At 44.2% G+C, this 17937-nt stretch overlaps 1 protein-coding gene across 1 annotated transcript in view; it reads right to left on the bottom strand.

Annotated features, from left to right (window-relative positions):
- Positions 1-14884, bottom strand: part of CATSPERE (catsper channel auxiliary subunit epsilon) — a 226285-nt gene extending 211401 nt beyond the window's left edge. The window contains exon 1 of the mRNA XM_006157233.2: positions 14769-14884. Within this exon, the coding sequence (XP_006157295.1) occupies positions 14769-14833 (65 nt within the window). The 5' untranslated portion in view covers positions 14834-14884. The remainder of the gene's footprint in view (positions 1-14768) is intronic.
- Between the last annotated feature and the right edge of the window lie 3053 nt (positions 14885-17937).

The following is a 17937-nucleotide window of genomic DNA, read 5'->3' as shown; positions in this document are numbered from 1 at the left end:
TGTTGGGTGATATCTATTGAAAAATACATACCCTTAAAAGACATTTAAGATCCTCTATAATGAACTGATTTATTTAAGAATCTTGTTGTAGGGATGGAACTTGATTGCTAAATGAGAAGTGACTGTATGTAATTTCTTTACCAGAATTATACAAGAGTTAATCATGCTCTAAGTTCTTATTTTTAACAAAGTATCAGTATAATAAAAACACTTTATACATATGTTATCTGTATATTAATATATACAGATCAAAGAAAACGTGTTTATGTATTGGGTGTCAGAAAAGTCACGATGTGTTTTTATTTTCTATTTAAAAATGCATCATGACTTTTCTGATGATGCAACATTTTTTACATATCAGCTATTGTTTAAATATATCTTCCCCAGGGACTAGAAGATGGCATAATGGTTATGTTGCTAGATTCCCACACAGTCAACTGCAGTTCAAGTCCTGAACCCAGCAGCTTAAAATTCATGCTAGACATGCATGTGCATGCTCAAAATCCTGAGAGGAGAATGGAGAGGGAATGCAATGTGGCCATCCCCGTTGGCATGTGATTTCTCTCTTTCTCTCTGTCTCTCTTTGTCTCTCCAGTGAGCACATGTGCCCTATAGCAAAAATCTCTTAAAAGAAAAAGAAAAAAGAAAAATCTCTCCTAAAATTCTTGTGTTGTGAATTTGCTACTTTTTTTTTGTTTTGTTTTTAAGAGGTTTTTGTCATGGGGCATGTGTTCTCTGGGGAAAAAAGAGAGCGAGAGAGAGACACAGATTATGAGAAGGAAAGTGAGAAATCATCCCCGAAGGGGGATGGCCACATGGCAATCCTTTCTCCTCCATTCTTCTCCTGGGATCTTGGGCACGAATGCACAAGCTCCTGGCATGAATTTCAAGCCACTGCATCCAGTACTCAAAATGTGATCGACCATGTGGGAGTCCAGCAACATATCCACTATGTCATCTGTGACCCCACCTTTGGGGGATAATTAGGATTAGTTAAATTAATCAGGATGGGTCTTCATCTGTGAATACTCGTGGCTTTTTCAGAAGAGGAAGAGACTTTAGGCAGATACATGCTCTTATTCCCTCACCATGTAACCTGTGTGCAGTCTTGGGGCTCTGTAGTCCCACCAGTCAGAAGACTATCACTGGATGTGGCCTCTCAAAAATGGACCTATGGAGCCATGAGCTGAAGAAACCTTTTTTTATAAATTGCTCTGTGGTATTGAATTATGGCAAAAACAACAGAACAGACTAAAACAATATCTCTATAAATTCAGATGAAATATTATCAGCAAAGGCTTTTTGCAAGTAAATGTGAATCACTTTCTACTTCTTATGAATCTAAGATCTTTCATTATAGAAAGAGACAGAAACTTCATCTGAGAAAAATACAAGTGGCAGATTTTGTATTTTAATTGACAGAATTAAAGTACGCATTCAATTTGTGAATGAAATCTGCCAGCTAAATGATAAACTACCTTTCCTCGCAGGCCCTTTTAACCACCTGCTCCTTCATCAGCTTCCAACTGCTACTGGGGAGAGGGAGAGTGTGGAGAGAATAGTAGCTAAGGGAGTCATATTTGTTTAGTTTCACACAGCTAGGATTACACCTCCTCATTCTTCCTTAACCCTCCTTAATTTAGGGAAATATCTGCTGTCCTACTGAAAGAAAAGGATCCAACCTATAGGTTGTGGTTTGCAAATGGACCATGTGCTGATATTGTTTTTTAACAAAAAGGGCACTATCATCTCACTTTTGAACCACAAGACTGTATCCTTCCTATTCTCTCTGCTGTATTCTCACTGTACAACGTCTTCAAAATCAAAGAGGATTCTTGACCCTTCTCCATTTATACACCTTTCAGTAACCAAGACCCTTCCTGACTTCACTTTTTTCACTCTCTGTTCATCCTACAGGATATACTCTTTGGGTGATGTGGAGCAACCCAAGACTGGTAACTGCCTGAACTTTCTGTTCTGATATGGAGGAACTTGTGGACAACCTTGAAGCAACCCAGGGCTGATAGCTGCCTGGGCTTTCTGTTCATCCATGAACTAACCGCCCCTTCCCTGAACTGTTGAGTGCCTGGAGGCCTTAAGCAGGTTGCATTCTCTGCTTCTCTTCCAGCTCCATATTAGGGCAGACATTGAGCTCCTTTCCTGATATGACACTCCAAGCATGCTCATCCATAAAAGACTGCGTCCAACTCTCAGCCGGGGCCAGAGATTCAGAGTATTAACTCCTCTGTGCCTGCTGGTGTAATAAAATTGTTTTCCTATCTCCCTGAGTGCTGTTTCCATTCCTCAGCATCTGGTTTTCTGCAACATTTTGGTGCATTGATTGGGAAGAAGAATCAGGCTGGACCTTTGAGCCACCTACCCAAGGGTGCTCCCCCAACCCGGGATGGGCACTACAGTATGGAGAGATAGGCACACCCCCATCTCTTTTGATGGGATCCCTCAGCTGGGATGCCTGCCCTGGGGCTGAGTGTTCCTGGATCATCAGACTCTGATTGGAGAGAAGAACCAACTCCTGGACCCTGATGGATCCAGCTTGGTCACCTCTGGTAATGTGGTAAGCTCCTGGGTATCTGTAGAGCCCCACTTAGAACTAACTGATCAGAGTGGAGGAGGAGACCTGATCACTCTCCTTCAGTCACAGGACTAGCACTTAGGGCTCATTTGGTAATTGGCTGATGTGGGGAAGGAATGTATAAGCTCAATTAATGTGAGTGTTTGTGACTAGTGAATATGTTTGTGGTTCCATGGCATCATGCTACAAAGCATAATTGTTTCTGTCAATTGTGTTTCCATGGTAGTTCTGTAAAGGCTAAATGGCTGAATTGGTGCTGGGGGACCCAGTCCCTCTCTACACATCCAATCCAGCAGAAGTTCTGTATCAGATTGCTTATTGTCAAGGAAGTACATAAAGCCCACAAGGAACATAGCCAGACAAATCTATGATTCATCCCGTTTGACCAATCAAAGGGCACACCCACCCTTTGTCTGTTGCAACATAATTCATGGGAGGGGGACACAGTGGCTGATGGTAGGTCTTTCCCTATAGAGGCAGTTAGGCAGAGTAGCAAATGTCAGGTTGCCAATTCTGTCCTTGGAGACCAGGCATAAATTCCTCCTGACTATAAAAAAAAAAAAAAAAAATCCTCCCAGAGCCCATCCTGATACTCCTACAAAGACTTCCACTGTGGAAAGAAACCTGCCCACTTTATCTGGAAAAGGAGAGCGCAGGCATCACTCTCTACCCAGACAACCTTCCCTCATCAACTAGCTCAACAGATTTCTGTTCTCTTGTCCTTCTCCATTCCACCTGCCACCAACCACAGGAATACCCCTTTCCAGCACTGGGGTATCACCATTGGAAGACCAAGAGTTCAGAACCTGGAGAGAAACCACTATGGTCCTTCTAATTGCAGCCCTTGACTGAGGTCCCCCTGCAAAGCTGAACAAACTTATCACCTACACCACCTGGCCTTTTTAGCAGCCTCCCCAGGAAGCTGCATGGCTTCTGAGCCTCTGGGCTAAGGCCCACTCCCCCCAGGAGCCACCATCTCTCCAGTGTCTCCTCATTGATCACTTCCTTCAAACAGTTTTCTCCCAAGCCTTCTGGGAGGGAAGTGCAGGCTTTTGATACCTGGAGAGGTCAGAGATATTTGGGATTTGATGGAAAAACCTCAATCTAAGACTTCCAAGCCCATTGTGTTGAACTACATGCTGACTAATTTTAAAAAGGGCTTCTCTGGTGATTATGGAATTAAATTCAAACCAGAAGGTTGCAAGCCCTCTGAGATTGAATGGCCTTCTTTTAAGGTGGGATGTCTGCTGGAGAGAACGTTACATCTGCCCACTATGCAGACTATGTACAATGTGGTTACTGGCACCACAAGTCATTCCACCCTGGACACGAATCCGCATAAGAGAGAAAAACCAATGCACTATTTTGGAAACTCATGCCATGCCATACCTCTGACCAAGTAAACCCATGGCTCCAATCCTCCAAGGCATCCCATCTGTTTTCCTGGAGCCTGAAGAGCAGCCTGAGGGGCCAGCACCAACTCTGCCAGCTCAGAAGGAAGGCCACGAGCCATCCCGAATCCCGTACCCAGATTCTGCCTCACCTGCCATCATCTGGTGAGCTGCTGCAGCCCAGGGCTACTCACTCTTCATCTGCCCCTCCAGGGAACCTGAGAACTCCCCAACAGCGACAGGCACAGATGGGGGCTATCACAGAGGGCAGAGCAACTCTCTACTACAAGCCCTTCACCAAAACTGATCTGCTTAATTGGAAACATCATACCCCCTCCTACTCAGAACAGTCCCAGGAAATGATAGATCTCATGGAATCTATACTCCAAACCCACCAGCCTACCTGGGGTGACTATCAGCAACTATTCCTCACCCTATTTAACACAGAGGAGCACCACAGAGTCCTTGTGGCAGCAAAGAAATGGTTACAAGAGCATGCCCTCAATGATGTGGTAGAATCTGAGGCTTGAGCCAGAACTGCTTTTCCAAATGAAAAGCCTAACTGGGATTTCAATGTTAAAGATGGCCATACCTATCTCTGCAAGTATCGAGAGGCACTCCTGAAGGGATTGAAAACCAGTCCAAAGCCTACAAATATGGCTAAAACTACAGAAATAATTCAGAAGACAGTTCAACCACTGGGGCACTTTTACAAGAGGCTCTGCAAGGCACACTGGATCTATACTCCATTTAATCTGGAGGGCTCCAAAAGCCCGCAAATGATTAATACTGTCTTTGTCACCCAGTTGGCCCCTGACATCCGTAGAAAACTCCAAAAGCAGGAAGGCTTTGCTGGGATGAACGCCACCTAGCTCCTGGAGCTTGCTAATCGAGTCTTCATGAACCAAGACCAAGAGGAAAGAAAGGAGGCAGACTGGCAGATGAAGCAGAAAGTAACTCTGTTGGCTGCCACCCTCAGACAACTGGATGCCCTGCCCAGTTCAAGAGGTGTACCAAAAGCTGGCTGCCCCAGGCTTAGACCAACCCAGTGTGCATACTGCAAAGAGGATGCAAACTGGAAGGGAAAACGCCCCAAACGGAAGGCAAACCAAGGAAGAACAACCTGAAGCTCACTGGGAGCCCCCAAGACTTTCTACCCAGAGCTCCAAAGAGACCTCCTAGCCATGATGGAATCAGAATAGGACTGACTGGGCTCCATGATCCTGGGCCCCTGGGAGCCCCTGCTCAATGTCAAGGTAGGGGGCCAACTGATGACATTTATTGTAGATACTGGTGCTGAACATGCCATTGTAACTCAGCCTCTGGCTCCCCCATCAGAGCAAAAAGCTACTATCATGGAAGCCACTAGAAAAACCAGGACCCAGCCCTTCTTACAGGCAAGAGACTGCCAATTAGGGGGACACTTGGTTACCCATGAGTCAGAAGGAGGAATGGTAATTGTTTGCACCTGAGGCACCCAGTGGAGATGATGAGGTAATTTCTTTACTTGTTAGAGACTTTCCTGAAGTCTGGCCTGAAGGGAGTTCTGACTCAGTCCATTGGGCCTTGGGGGAGACCCATTGCTTTCCTGTCTGAAAGATTAGACCCAGTCGCATCTGGATGGCCCCCTTGCCTGCTTTCCTGTCTGAAAGATTAGACCCAGTCGCATCTGAATGGCCCCCTTGCCTACAAGCCCTTGCTGCCACAGTTGAACTGATTAAAGAGGCAGACAAGTTAACCTTAGGCCAAGTTATCAATACCTGGGTCCCTCATTCAGTGACTGACCTGATGAATGCCAGAGGATATAAATGGCTAGCCAGATCTAGGATGGCCTATTACCAGGGCTTATTAATTGGAAATCCCTGAAGTAGACTCCAGACTCTGCAGACCCTCAATCCTGCTAGCTTCCTCCTGGCCATGCTGGGGTCTCCTCACCACAACTACGAAAAGGCCCTCAATGAGGTCTTTTTTGGACGTCCTAATCTTGTAGTCACACCACTGAAGGCCCCCGACCTTTCTTCACTGATGGTAGCAGCTATATGAAGGATGGAATTCGATATGCTGGCTATGTCATTACCTCTAAGACACAGTGATTGATGCTGGGGCACTGCCCCAAGGATGGTCTGCTTGGCGAGCTGACCCCTGGGCATTAATCCGAGTCTTAAGATTGGCAGCTAGTAAGAGGGTATAAACATCTACACAAACTCACACTATGCATTTGCTATCCTACATGTTCATGGAGCATTGTACCGAGAGAGAGGACTCCTCTTGGCAGAAGGGAAAACAGTTAAAAACAAGGAAGAAATTTGCCAATTATTAGAAGCAGTTTGGGAGCCAAAGGAAGTGGCAATCAGCCATTGTAGGGGACACCAGAGTGGGGAAGACTCCACCACCCTGGGAAATCAGTTAGCAGACCAGACAAGGCTGCTTCCAACTGAACCCTAACTGCTATAACCAACATGTTACCACTCACAAGCCTCCCAGAAGCCCCCTCTTGTACCTCCAACAAACATAGCTGGACAAAGTCAGAGGGAGCAGTCCTAGAAGAAGACAGATGGTGGAGATTGTCAGATAAAAGAATATACATACCTTAGCCCCTGAGATATTTGTTGGTAAAGGAGCACCATGAGTTGACTCACTGGGGAAAGACTAACCTAGAGAACATGCTAGGTTGATACTATTTCTTCAGTGTCCTAGAGTCATTGTGTGAACTGTGAGCATGCAATACAAAACTTGTGTCAGAAATAACCCTGCCTAGGGACCAACTCGGCCAGCTGGAATACAAGCCACCAGGACAACTCCCCTGGAATTACTGGAGGCAGACTTCTCAGAAGTGTGACCATGCAGGGGTTATAAGTAATTACTGGTCCTGGTCTGCACTTAATCAGGTTGGATAGATTTCCCTATACAAATTGAGAAAGTCAGAGAAGTCACTTGAGCCCTTTTAAAGGAGGCCATATCTAAAAAAATGGCCCTACTTTTGTGGCAGAAGTTACATACGGACTGGCAAAGGCCTTGTGAATAAAATGGAAGTCTCAGCATTCAGGAAGAATAGAGCAAATGAACTGTACCCTCAAGTCGACCGTGGCCAAGCACTGTCAGGACACTGGACACCCCTGAGTGGGTGGATGTCCTCTCACTGGCTCTGCTCCGAGTTCGATGTACACTCCAAAAACAAGGTTATGTCCCTTATGAGATCCTGTTTGGCTGGCACCCACTTTAGTCACCCAGGCCCAAACGGCTGATGTCTGTCAGCTGGGTGAGGCAATCCTGACTGAGGATCTGGTGACCTTGGAAAACTTTCAAGGAAATAACCCATGTAACCTTAGAAAGAACCCCCATTCCCGTTGGAAACTGGGTACATAAACATGAGCCCAGGGACTTGATGTGGGTTCAAAATTGGAAAAAAGAATCACTACAGCCCTTCTGGTTGGGGCCATATGTTGTTATGCTTGTTACCATTGCAGTTAAGGTTGCAGTGTTGGCACCATGAATCTATCACTTGCGAATGAAGCAAGCTGCAGCACTAGAGGACCCTGGGACCTGGTTGGTGCTAAGCTACCCTGAGCAACCAAGGTGACCTCCCAGAGGACCAAGACCTGTAATCAGGACTATAGCTCTGCTGCAGCCACTCCTGGGCTGGCTGCTCTACATACGGCAGAAGCTTGTGGAGACTACAGCCTATCTTTCATCACTCCACATGCTGACCCATCTACACATGGCAGGAGCTCGAGAACAGCGAAGGATGGCACTCCAACGATACCCTTATAACCTCCCACCTTGAAGCCATCAAATATCAACCATTAGTCACTACCTGGGGAAGCTATGTTTACTGTACTCCTGTTAACTGACCATCCTCAAGTATGGTTGAGGAGGCATAAGAGGGGGAAATGATGTGGAGCAACCCAAGACTGGTAACTGCCTGCAAACTTTCTGTTCTGATATGGAGGAAATTGTGAACAACCTAGAAGCAACCCAGGGCTGATAGCTTCCTGGGCTTTCTAATCACCCATGAGCTAACTGCCCCTCCCCTGAACTGCTGAATGACCAGAGACCTTGAGCTTGATTCCTTGCTTTTCTGCCAGCTCTGTATTAGGGCAGACACTGAGCTCCTTCCCTGATAGGACACTCCAAGCATTCTGAAATTTCCCCTCTCTAATTCGCCCATAAAAGACTGTGTCCAACTCTCAGCTGGGGCCAGAGATTTAGAGTCTTAATTCCTCCATGCCCACCAGTGTAATAAACAGTTCTATTTCTCTGAGTGCTGTTTCTGTTCCTTGGTGTCTGGCTTTCTGCAACATGGGAACATCATTTTGTCTCAAATCCCTTAACAATCTTTTCTATTATACCCATCCAGGATAGGTCTTAGAGAATTCATATTTGAGCATGTGATAGAAGCATGTGCTAAACCATTCATGTGGGAATAACTGAAGGAAGCACAGGATTCTCACAGAACGTCCAAGTTCTAATAAACATAGCAAACACTATATTAATGTAAGACAAGAGATTCTGAGACATAAAGCATATTGGGGGACTAAGAAGGGCATCACATTCATTGTACATTTATCCTACTAGACCACTACAGAAAACACAATCTTTTCAAACACACATGGACTATTTATAAAAATTAAGAGACAGACCCTAGGGGGACCAGCAGTTAGCATAATGGCTATGTCGCTGGACTCCCACGTAGTCGACCGCGGTTCGAGTCCCGGACCCGGTGGCTTAAATTCATGCCAGGCACGTGTGTGTGCGTGCCCATGATCCAGAGAGGAGAATGGAGGAGAAGGGATTGCAGCATGGCCATCCTCCCTGGGGGGAGATTTCTCGCTTTCTGTCTCTTTGTTTCTGTCTGGCGAGCGCACGCACCCTGTAGCAAAAACCTCTCCAAAAAAAAAAAAAAAAAGAGAGAGACAGACCCTAAAGGAAGTCTCAGTAAATTTTAAAGAACAGGTGTCATGTGGACCTTGCTCTCTGACTATAATACATTAATGAAGATATTATTAGTGAAAATATAAAACTCTCACATATTTAGAACTAAGAAGCGAACTGCTGGGATCAGCAGTTGATGTAATGGCTATGTCACTGGACTCCCATGTAGTCGACCACAGGTTTGAGTCCCGGACCAGGTCTATTTAAAACTCACACCATGCCCAAGATTGTGGCCATCCCCCCTGTGGGGTGATTTCTCGCTTTCTGTCTCTCTGCCTGTCTCTCTCTTTCTGGCAAGCACCCTATAGCAAAAACTCCTAAAAAAGAAGCAAACTTCTGGCCCAACAGGAGGATGGTGGTTGAGGGTGCTGGACTCCCACATGGCTGACCGCAATTCAAGTCTCGGACCTGGCTGCTTGCTTTCTCACTTTCTCTCTTTGTCTCTTCTGGTGAGCATGTATGCCTTACAGTAAATAATAATGATGATGATGATGATAAATGAAATAAAATAAATAATTCAATAAAAATTGCTAAATAATTCAAGGGTTATGAGAAAAATAATCATAGAAATGAAAACTTCGTAGAAGTGAATGATATCAGCCCTTAAGAGGATGCTGTAAAGCAGGGCTATGAAGGATATTAATACTTTTAAATATCATATTGGAAAAGGATAAATACCAAAAGCTATTAGATAAATGTCTAGTTTATGATGTTTTAGAGAGAGAATCAGAATGAGCCCAAATAAAATAGAAGAGATAAAAATGAGAACAGAAATCAATAAAATACAAGCCAAAAATTAAAAAAGATGAGGAAATAGGTAATTTTATAACAAGACTGATCAAGACACAAAAGGTACAATTAAATAATATTAATAAAAGGGGTTATAATTACAGATAAAGGAGATTCAAACATAAGCATATATTTTCAATTATATGGCAGTTTTAAAAAAATGACACAAAATGAGCATGTTTATACCTTACCAAAACTGACTCAAGAGGAAATAAAAGGTCTAAAGAGTTGTTCAACTATTAAAGGATTTGAAGCAGTTCAAATGTGCCCTAAACACTAGGCCCTGGGGATTAATCCGAATTTATAAAAATTTTCAAGGACCAAATAATCCCAATCCTATACAAATTCTAAGAGGTAACACCCGTCACCTCATTTTATAAAGCTAGCATTAACACTGGACATCAAAACAAAAAAAAAAAGATGTATGCTTTTAAATTTTTTATTTATTACTATCCTGACAGTTTCTGTCTCAGTGTCCCAGCTGGGAGTACAGGTACTTACCACCAGAACTGGCTCTTTTTCAGTCAAAATCTCTCTGTTGCCCAGACCAGTCTCAAGCTACTCTCAATCCTCCCACCTCAGCTTCACAGACCATTGGGATTACAGGTGCATGACACTATGCCTGACCTTTTACGTTGGACCAGAACTGAACTAAGGCCTCCCATGTGGTCTCAGCCTGCAAAGCACAGAATCTCAGCAGCATGAACCACCAGTTAGGCCCTGAAAATATATAGACGGGAATCCCAAAGAAAAAAACTTACAGGGGCCAGTAGATGGTATAGTGGTTAAAGTGCAGGACTCCCACGTTGCCAACCATGGTTCTAGTTCAGACCAGGAGGCTTGAAACTCACACTGGGCATATGTGCCTGTGCCCAAAATCCTGAGAGGAGAATGGAGGAGAAGGGATTGTGGCGTGGCCATCCGCCCTTGGGGGAATAACTTCCTGCTTTTTCTCTGTCTTTCTGATAAATACATGCACCCTGGAGCAAAAGTCGCTCTCTCAAAAACAAAACCAAAACCAAAAATGAAACCTTGCATATTGCATATAGTAGGGTATAAAGAGATGGTAAATCATGACCAAATTGGTTTTCTCCTATGTAAGCAAAGATTTTATTAGAAAATTCTACAACTTAAATTTACCACAAAGAATAAAGAGAAAAAAAAATCATATAATGGTTTTAATAAAGAGATACGTTTTCATATAAATTAATAATTTAAAAACTTAGTAAATCAGGGGCCAGCAGGTAGCATAGTGGTTAAAGCACTAGACTCCCACATGGTTGACTGCGGTTTGAGTCCCAGACCTGGCAGCCTAAAACTCATACTGGGTGTGTGTGCATGTGTGTCCAAAATCCCAAGAAGAGAATAGAGAAGGAATTGCAGCATGGCCATATCCCCTGGGGGGTGATTTCTCACTGTCTGTCTCTCCAGTGAGCTCATGTGCCCTATAGCAAAAATATCTAAAAAAAATAAAAACAAACAAACAAACAAACAAAAAAACAAGAAAACACCAAAACTTAGTAAATCACTAATGCAAGGAAATATCCTTAATGATTATCTACAGGACATCTAGTTCAAGCTATATTCTACATAGGGAAACAGTACCATTCCCTTAAAAATACGAAAAAATAAAATGATGCAATTATTGTTATAAGGTCCTACCTAGCAAATACTATAAGAAAAATAAATTAAAAGCACAGGGTAGGGGGCTGGCAGGTGGCATGGTGGTTAAGGGCACTGGACTCCCAATTGTGGTTCAAGTCATAGACCTAGTGTCTTGCTTGCTCATTTGCTGTCTCTCTCTCACTCTGTCCCTCTCAGGTCAAATTAAAATGAATAAAGTTAAATAAAATAATTATTTTTTTTAAAAAAAGCACACGGTAATAAAACAGAATCCCTTTCTGCATAAGATCTAAATAGAGATGTATAATGTTGATTGGATAGGAATCTGATTTCCACAAAGATGTCATTCTTCCTAAAATGTTCTATAGATTCTTTGTAATTCCAACCAAAATTCTAAAATAGTTTTTCATGGTACTTGATAATACAATTTCTTCTTTCTTTTCTTTTTTTTTTCTAAAAGAGATTTTTGCTAGCAGTGCATATACTTATTGGAAAGACAGAGACAGAGACAGAAAGCGAGCAATCATGCCCCAGTTGGAATGCCATGCCACAATCTCTTCTCCTCCATTCTCTCCCCATCATCTTGGACATGCACACATGTGGCCCAGCGTGAGGCTTAAGGCACCAGGTCTGGGACTAAAATCATGGTTGACTACTTGGGAGTCCAGCAATGTAACCATTATGCCATCTGCTGGTCCTATAATGAAATTTCAAAATTTATGTGAAAGTGTAAAGATCTAAGAATGACTAGGAACCTTCTGGAAAAGAGCAGGGAGTGGAAGACTTCCTCTAGGAGATATCATGTGTTACTATGAAGCTACAGTAATTAAGACAGGGGCCTCATGGTGGCACAGAAATATTGGGTCATCAAAAAACTCACGACATATTTAATGTGTCGTGACTTTTCTGACCAAGGAGCACAGCCTTCTGCAAGGCTGACCCACATAGAAACGTTCCAGGTTTGCATAGAGACCTCCCTGGACATGCCTGGTACGTGCATACAGGCCTGTGAGTTAGGGTGGACTACAGTGTGAATACTCTTTTGGAGGTGGTCTCTTTCTCCCTCATGGAGGAAAAAAAAGATGTGGTACTCGTGGAGTACCAAACTGACCAATAGCACAGAACATAATAGGGTCTAGCAAGTGGTGTGGTGGGTAAGGGCAATGGACTCCCACATGGCCAACCACAGTTTGAGTCCTGGACCTGGCAGCTTGCTTTCTCATTCTTTCTCCCCCCAACCTCCAGCTCTTCTTGCTTTCTGTCTCTCTGTCTTTACAGAGACAGAAAGCGAGCAATCATGCCCCAGTTGGAATGCCATGCCACAATCTCTTCTCCTCCATTCTCTCCCCATCATCTTGGACATGCACACATGTGGCCCAGCGTGAGGCTTAAGGCACCAGGTCTGGGACTAAAATCATGGTTGACTACTTGGGAGTCCAGCAATGTAACCATTATGCCATCTGCTGGTCCTATAATGAAATTTCAAAATTTATGTGAAAGTGTAAAGATCTAAGAATGACTAGGAACCTTCTGGAAAAGAGCAGGGAGTGGAAGACTTCCTCTAGGAGATATCATGTGTTACTATGAAGCTACAGTAATTAAGACAGGGGCCTCATGGTGGCACAGAAATATTGGGTCATCAAAAAACTCACGACATATTTAATGTGTCGTGACTTTTCTGACCAAGGAGCACAGCCTTCTGCAAGGCTGACCCACATAGAAACGTTCCAGGTTTGCATAGAGACCTCCCTGGACATGCCTGGTACGTGCATACAGGCCTGTGAGTTAGGGTGGACTACAGTGTGAATACTCTTTTGGAGGTGGTCTCTTTCTCCCTCATGGAGGAAAAAAAAGATGTGGTACTCGTGGAGTACCAAACTGACCAATAGCACAGAACATAATAGGGTCTAGCAAGTGGTGTGGTGGGTAAGGGCAATGGACTCCCACATGGCCAACCACAGTTTGAGTCCTGGACCTGGCAGCTTGCTTTCTCATTCTTTCTCCCCCCAACCTCCAGCTCTTCTTGCTTTCTGTCTCTCTGTCTTTCTGGCAAGTGAATGTGCCCTATAGCAAAAACCTCTCAAAAATAAATAAACAAATAAATAAATACAATTCAGGGAGTCTATGACTACTATGGAAAAAAACAAAAACAAAACAAAAAAACTTTGTTTTCACTAACCTCTAATTAAAATTTAGCATTCCCTTCAATCATGAATGTAAGTTTTTCTTGGCAAACTGTCACAACCATTTACTACTGTTGATGTCTGCTGTACGTATGTTCTTGGGCTGAGAAATGAGTAGTTGTAACGTCAACTGTACTGCCTAAAAATCCTAAAATAAATATTGGGTGGTCCTTTATAAAAGTTTGGTGACCTCTGGTGTACAAAATAAAAAAGCTGATATGATCCCTGAACTCATAGGTCATCCTTACTAATATCTGCTATCATTATCCCTTCCTTCTAAATCCCCTACCCTACAGTGGTATTACAGCTCACTGGCATTCTGAATCTTAATGTTATTACAGAAAGTAATTATTTTCATGGCAAAACTAGAATATTCACAGCATATGATTTTCCTGTTAATCATGTGTATTTTAACCTATGCTGAAAATCTATCATAAATATTTCAGTACTGGGACCAACCCGTGGGGTAGTGGTTAAAGAGCAGGACTTAACTCTGGTTTGTGTCTCTGACCATTGGCTTGAAATTCAAGCCAGGTGCACTTGCGAGCAGGCCCAGAATCCCAAGAGAAGAATGGAGAATGGATTGCCATGTGGCCATTCCCTCTGCAGGGTGACTGATTTCTCGTTTTCTGCCTCTTTGTCTCAACGGCCAGCAGAGATTCCATAGCAAAAATATTACCCCCCCCCTTTAAAAAAAAAAATAGTCGGTACTTCTCAATGCAGCAGTTACAGAATTCTGAACAAAAATCAAACTTACATTAAGGATCCCTCAGGACTTCATAATGTTTCTTTCTCTAAACCAGCCCGCCTTGTACAGGAATTACCCTCCCTTACATGTACAGTGTTTACAGTTTATGAAGCACTTTCTCTTAAATAGCGGGGCCTCAACTCCCTAATACAAAGCATCAGCTACCTAGTTATCCTAGTCAATGCCTCCTCCTTGCCATTCCCTCCTGGCCACGTTTTCCTTCTCCTGGTGCAGGAGGGGGAACCGAGTGCAGGAGCTGCCACGGGCTCAGCGGGCCAAAGAACAGCAGCGGGACGGAACCGCGACCGTCCAGCCCTGTGGACTTTAAGGGCGGGTTTAGTGCTAACCCGTCCCTCGTTTTCGCCCTCACCCTTACACTGGGGGGCGGGGACGCTGGTGCTCGCGGGGCTGAGGGAAGACGCGGCCGTCTCCGAGGCGACGCCGCGCCAGCGTGAGGGAGCGGGGACGGGGCCCGCCCCTCCGCCCTCCCAGGACCAGCGTCTCTCTACCTCCACAAGGCCGAGGTACAACAGCTCAGCCAGCACAGCAGCGCCGCAACGCCCCCGGCTGACATGGCGCCGGCCGAGTCCCCCCAACCGCTGCAACCGCTCCTGGCCCGGCCTCGCGCGCCCCCTCCCGGCGTCGCAGGAGCGGGCGGCGGCGGGGCTTGAGGTCGCAGCCCCGGAAAAGCGCGTGCGCGTGTCGTTGCTTCCTCCCCCGCCCCCCAACCTGCCCGACCGGAAGTTAGCACCTGGAGCAGGAAAATTGCATCCGGGTTTTAGGAAAAGGAGAACCTTGGTTTCTTTGAAGGAGATAGCAGAAACACTTAAAATCCGAGCAAGGACCGTCCAGGAGTCTAGTGGATAAGGGAGCCCTATCTCTCATGGCTGGGCAAGGTTCACATCTGCATCCCTGGCTTGAAGAGCACGCTGCGAGGACGGGTGTGCATGCACCTCCAAAACCAAAGGAATTGGGACTGCAGCAGGACTATGCCCCCTGGTGGGGGGTAAACATATTTTCTTCCTCTCCCTTTATGTCTCTGGCAGCATATGCACCTTCTGTCATTAAAAGGAAAATGTGGGGCCAGCAGATGGCTTAGTGGTTATATCTCTGGACTCCCACATGGCTTATGGCAGTTTCCCTGCAGCCTGGAAATATCCAAGGGTTTGAAACTCACACTGGGCACATGTGCATGCGTGCCCAAAATTCCAAAAGGGGAATGGAGAAGGGATTGCAGTATGGCCATCCCTCCTGGGAGAGTGGGGGGGTTCTTGCTTTCTGTCTCTCTTTAGCCCTGTCTAGACCACATGTGCCCTATAGCAAAAATCTCTCTAAAAAATAATTAGAAAGGAACTAAAAATAATCTGAGTAGAGTTAATAAAGGTGAAGCTTAAATTAGTGTTTATTTTAGCCCAGATCTTCATGTGATGGATAGGTAACCACTGCGTTGGCATGTCTATCTACATCTGACCGAGGTTTTTACGGAGCATTCTGTAAATGATTTCTTTTTTTTTTTTTTAGAGGCTTTTGCCTTAGCGTATGTGTGTGTTCACAGGAGAGAGACACACAGACACACAGGAGAAAGAAAGTGAAACATCACCCCTCAGGAGGATGGCCATACTGCAATCCCCTCTATTCTCTGCCCAGGATCTTGGGCACACATGCACCCAGCTTGATTTTTTCTTTTTTTTTTTTTAATGTGTGATTTTCAAGCCACTAGGTCCAGGACTCAAACCACAGTGAGAATCTAGTGACGTAACCGCTATGCCATATTCCTGTCCCCCATAAATTATTTTAAAATAGAACAGAAGTGAATAGTAATTAACATACTGTGCTTAAGAGTACCTATAAAATGCCAGGACTACCAAGTGGACATAAATACGACAGCATTCTTGTTTAACAAATTTGTTATCTTGTGATAAAGCTGTGATAAGCACACACCAGTTGCAACAGTTTCATAATTTATATTTTCATAGTTACAGCAGTAGAACAAATCTGAATTCTCTCACTGTAATGTCTTTATTCCTCCTATGTCATCAGTCCCATTGCCGTCTTAGTTTGCATTAAGTCTCACTATTTATTGATTTAACACAGTGAACAGAAACAGAAAACTCCTGAAATGCACTCTAGGAACCATTAAAGAACATGACAGCGTGGGACCAGCAATTAGCATAATGGCTATGTCCCTGGACTCCCATGTAGTTGACAACCTGGTGACTTAAACTCACGCTGGCACGTGTGCGTGCATGCCCACAATCCCAAGAGATTGGAGGAGAAGGGATTGCAGCATGGCCATCACCCCTGGGGGTGATTTCTCACTGTTTCACTGTCTCTTTCAGGCGAATGCACACCCCCTATAGCAAAAAACCTCTCCAAAAAAAAAATAAAGATGATACTTAAAATGATATGAGAGACACTACGTGTATTGTGAATGTATTTCCATATTTTTCCCAAACACTATCAGAATTAAAACTCATAGTGGTTAAAAATTATAGGAGGCCCTTGTTTTGGACTAAGTTCTTGTGCTAGGCCAGAACAGACAGAAAATCAAAATGGAGTCACTCATGCTACCAAGCCACAGCTAAACTGCTATTTCACCTTCTGAGAAATCCAGAGGTTAACAATTTAGTTTCCTTAAATAGGTCAGTTTCAATCAACCTGACAAGTTCTGTTTTAATCCTTACATAAAAGAAGGAATCTGATGGTAACTACTCAGTTCTTTCCCTATTGTTCTATCTCTTTGTCCCTACCTTACAAGGAAAGTAACTTTGAAATGACCAATCCTTTTTGTTGTTTTCCTCAACCTTTCTTTGTGTATAAAACCAACCTCTTCTGCTCAGTTACCTAGAACACTCATTCTATTACAAGTAGACTTAACCTGACTCTGGAATGCAAGTAAAGAAAGTTAACATTTTCAAGTTGCAATTTTGTCTTTTAATATAACTAGTGTTGAAGTTGAACCCCTACTAAATCAACAATATGTATGGGCTGCCATCTAGCCAGAATTGAAACAGTAAGAGTGGAGTATACAGTAAGCAAAGGGGCTCTGGGTTCAATCTGTATAGATGCCAACTGAAGCCTCACTAAAGCAAGCTACCTGTAAAATAAGGATAAGATATTATCACCTACCTTTCTTCCGGTTTTGACATTTAAAAGGCTAACATCTGCGTATGCCATAGGGCAGTAATTCACTCCTCTGAACATGTTTACTAATGTGTAACCTAAGAAGGGTTAGGGCTTTAGCTACCTGATGCTTATGTTTTCAGGCCTTTGTCCTCACCTGTCTTCCTTTCCAGTCTGCCTTTTTGAGCCCTGACCCAGCTGTTCTTAATCCTAGACCTTTAATTCACCATTCTAAGCTTACACTTTCCGAGTCCATCCTGTTGGATTTTGAAATTCCTCCCTATGGATACTGCACACGCTATCTCATTCTTTAATAAAAACGAACCATGGGACCAGCAGTTAGCCTAATGGCTATGTTGCTGGACTCCCACGTAGTCGACCGTGGTTCGAGTCCCAGACCTGGTGGCTTAAACTCACACCGGGCGCGTGTGTGTGTGCGTGCCCAAGATCCCGAGAATGGAGAAGAAATTGCGGCGTGGCATCCCCCCTAGGGGGTGATTTTTCGCTTTCTGTCTCTCTGTCTGGCGAGCACACGCGCCCTATAGCAAAAAAAAA

The sequence above is a fragment of the Tupaia chinensis genome, unplaced genomic scaffold (genome assembly GCF_000334495.1).
Source record: "Tupaia chinensis unplaced genomic scaffold, TupChi_1.0 Scaffold000532_1, whole genome shotgun sequence".
NCBI classification, from domain to species: Eukaryota; Metazoa; Chordata; class Mammalia; order Scandentia; family Tupaiidae; genus Tupaia; species Tupaia belangeri.
The sequence above is the reverse complement of the archived record's forward strand: the minus strand, read 5'-3'. Positions and strand labels throughout refer to the sequence as shown.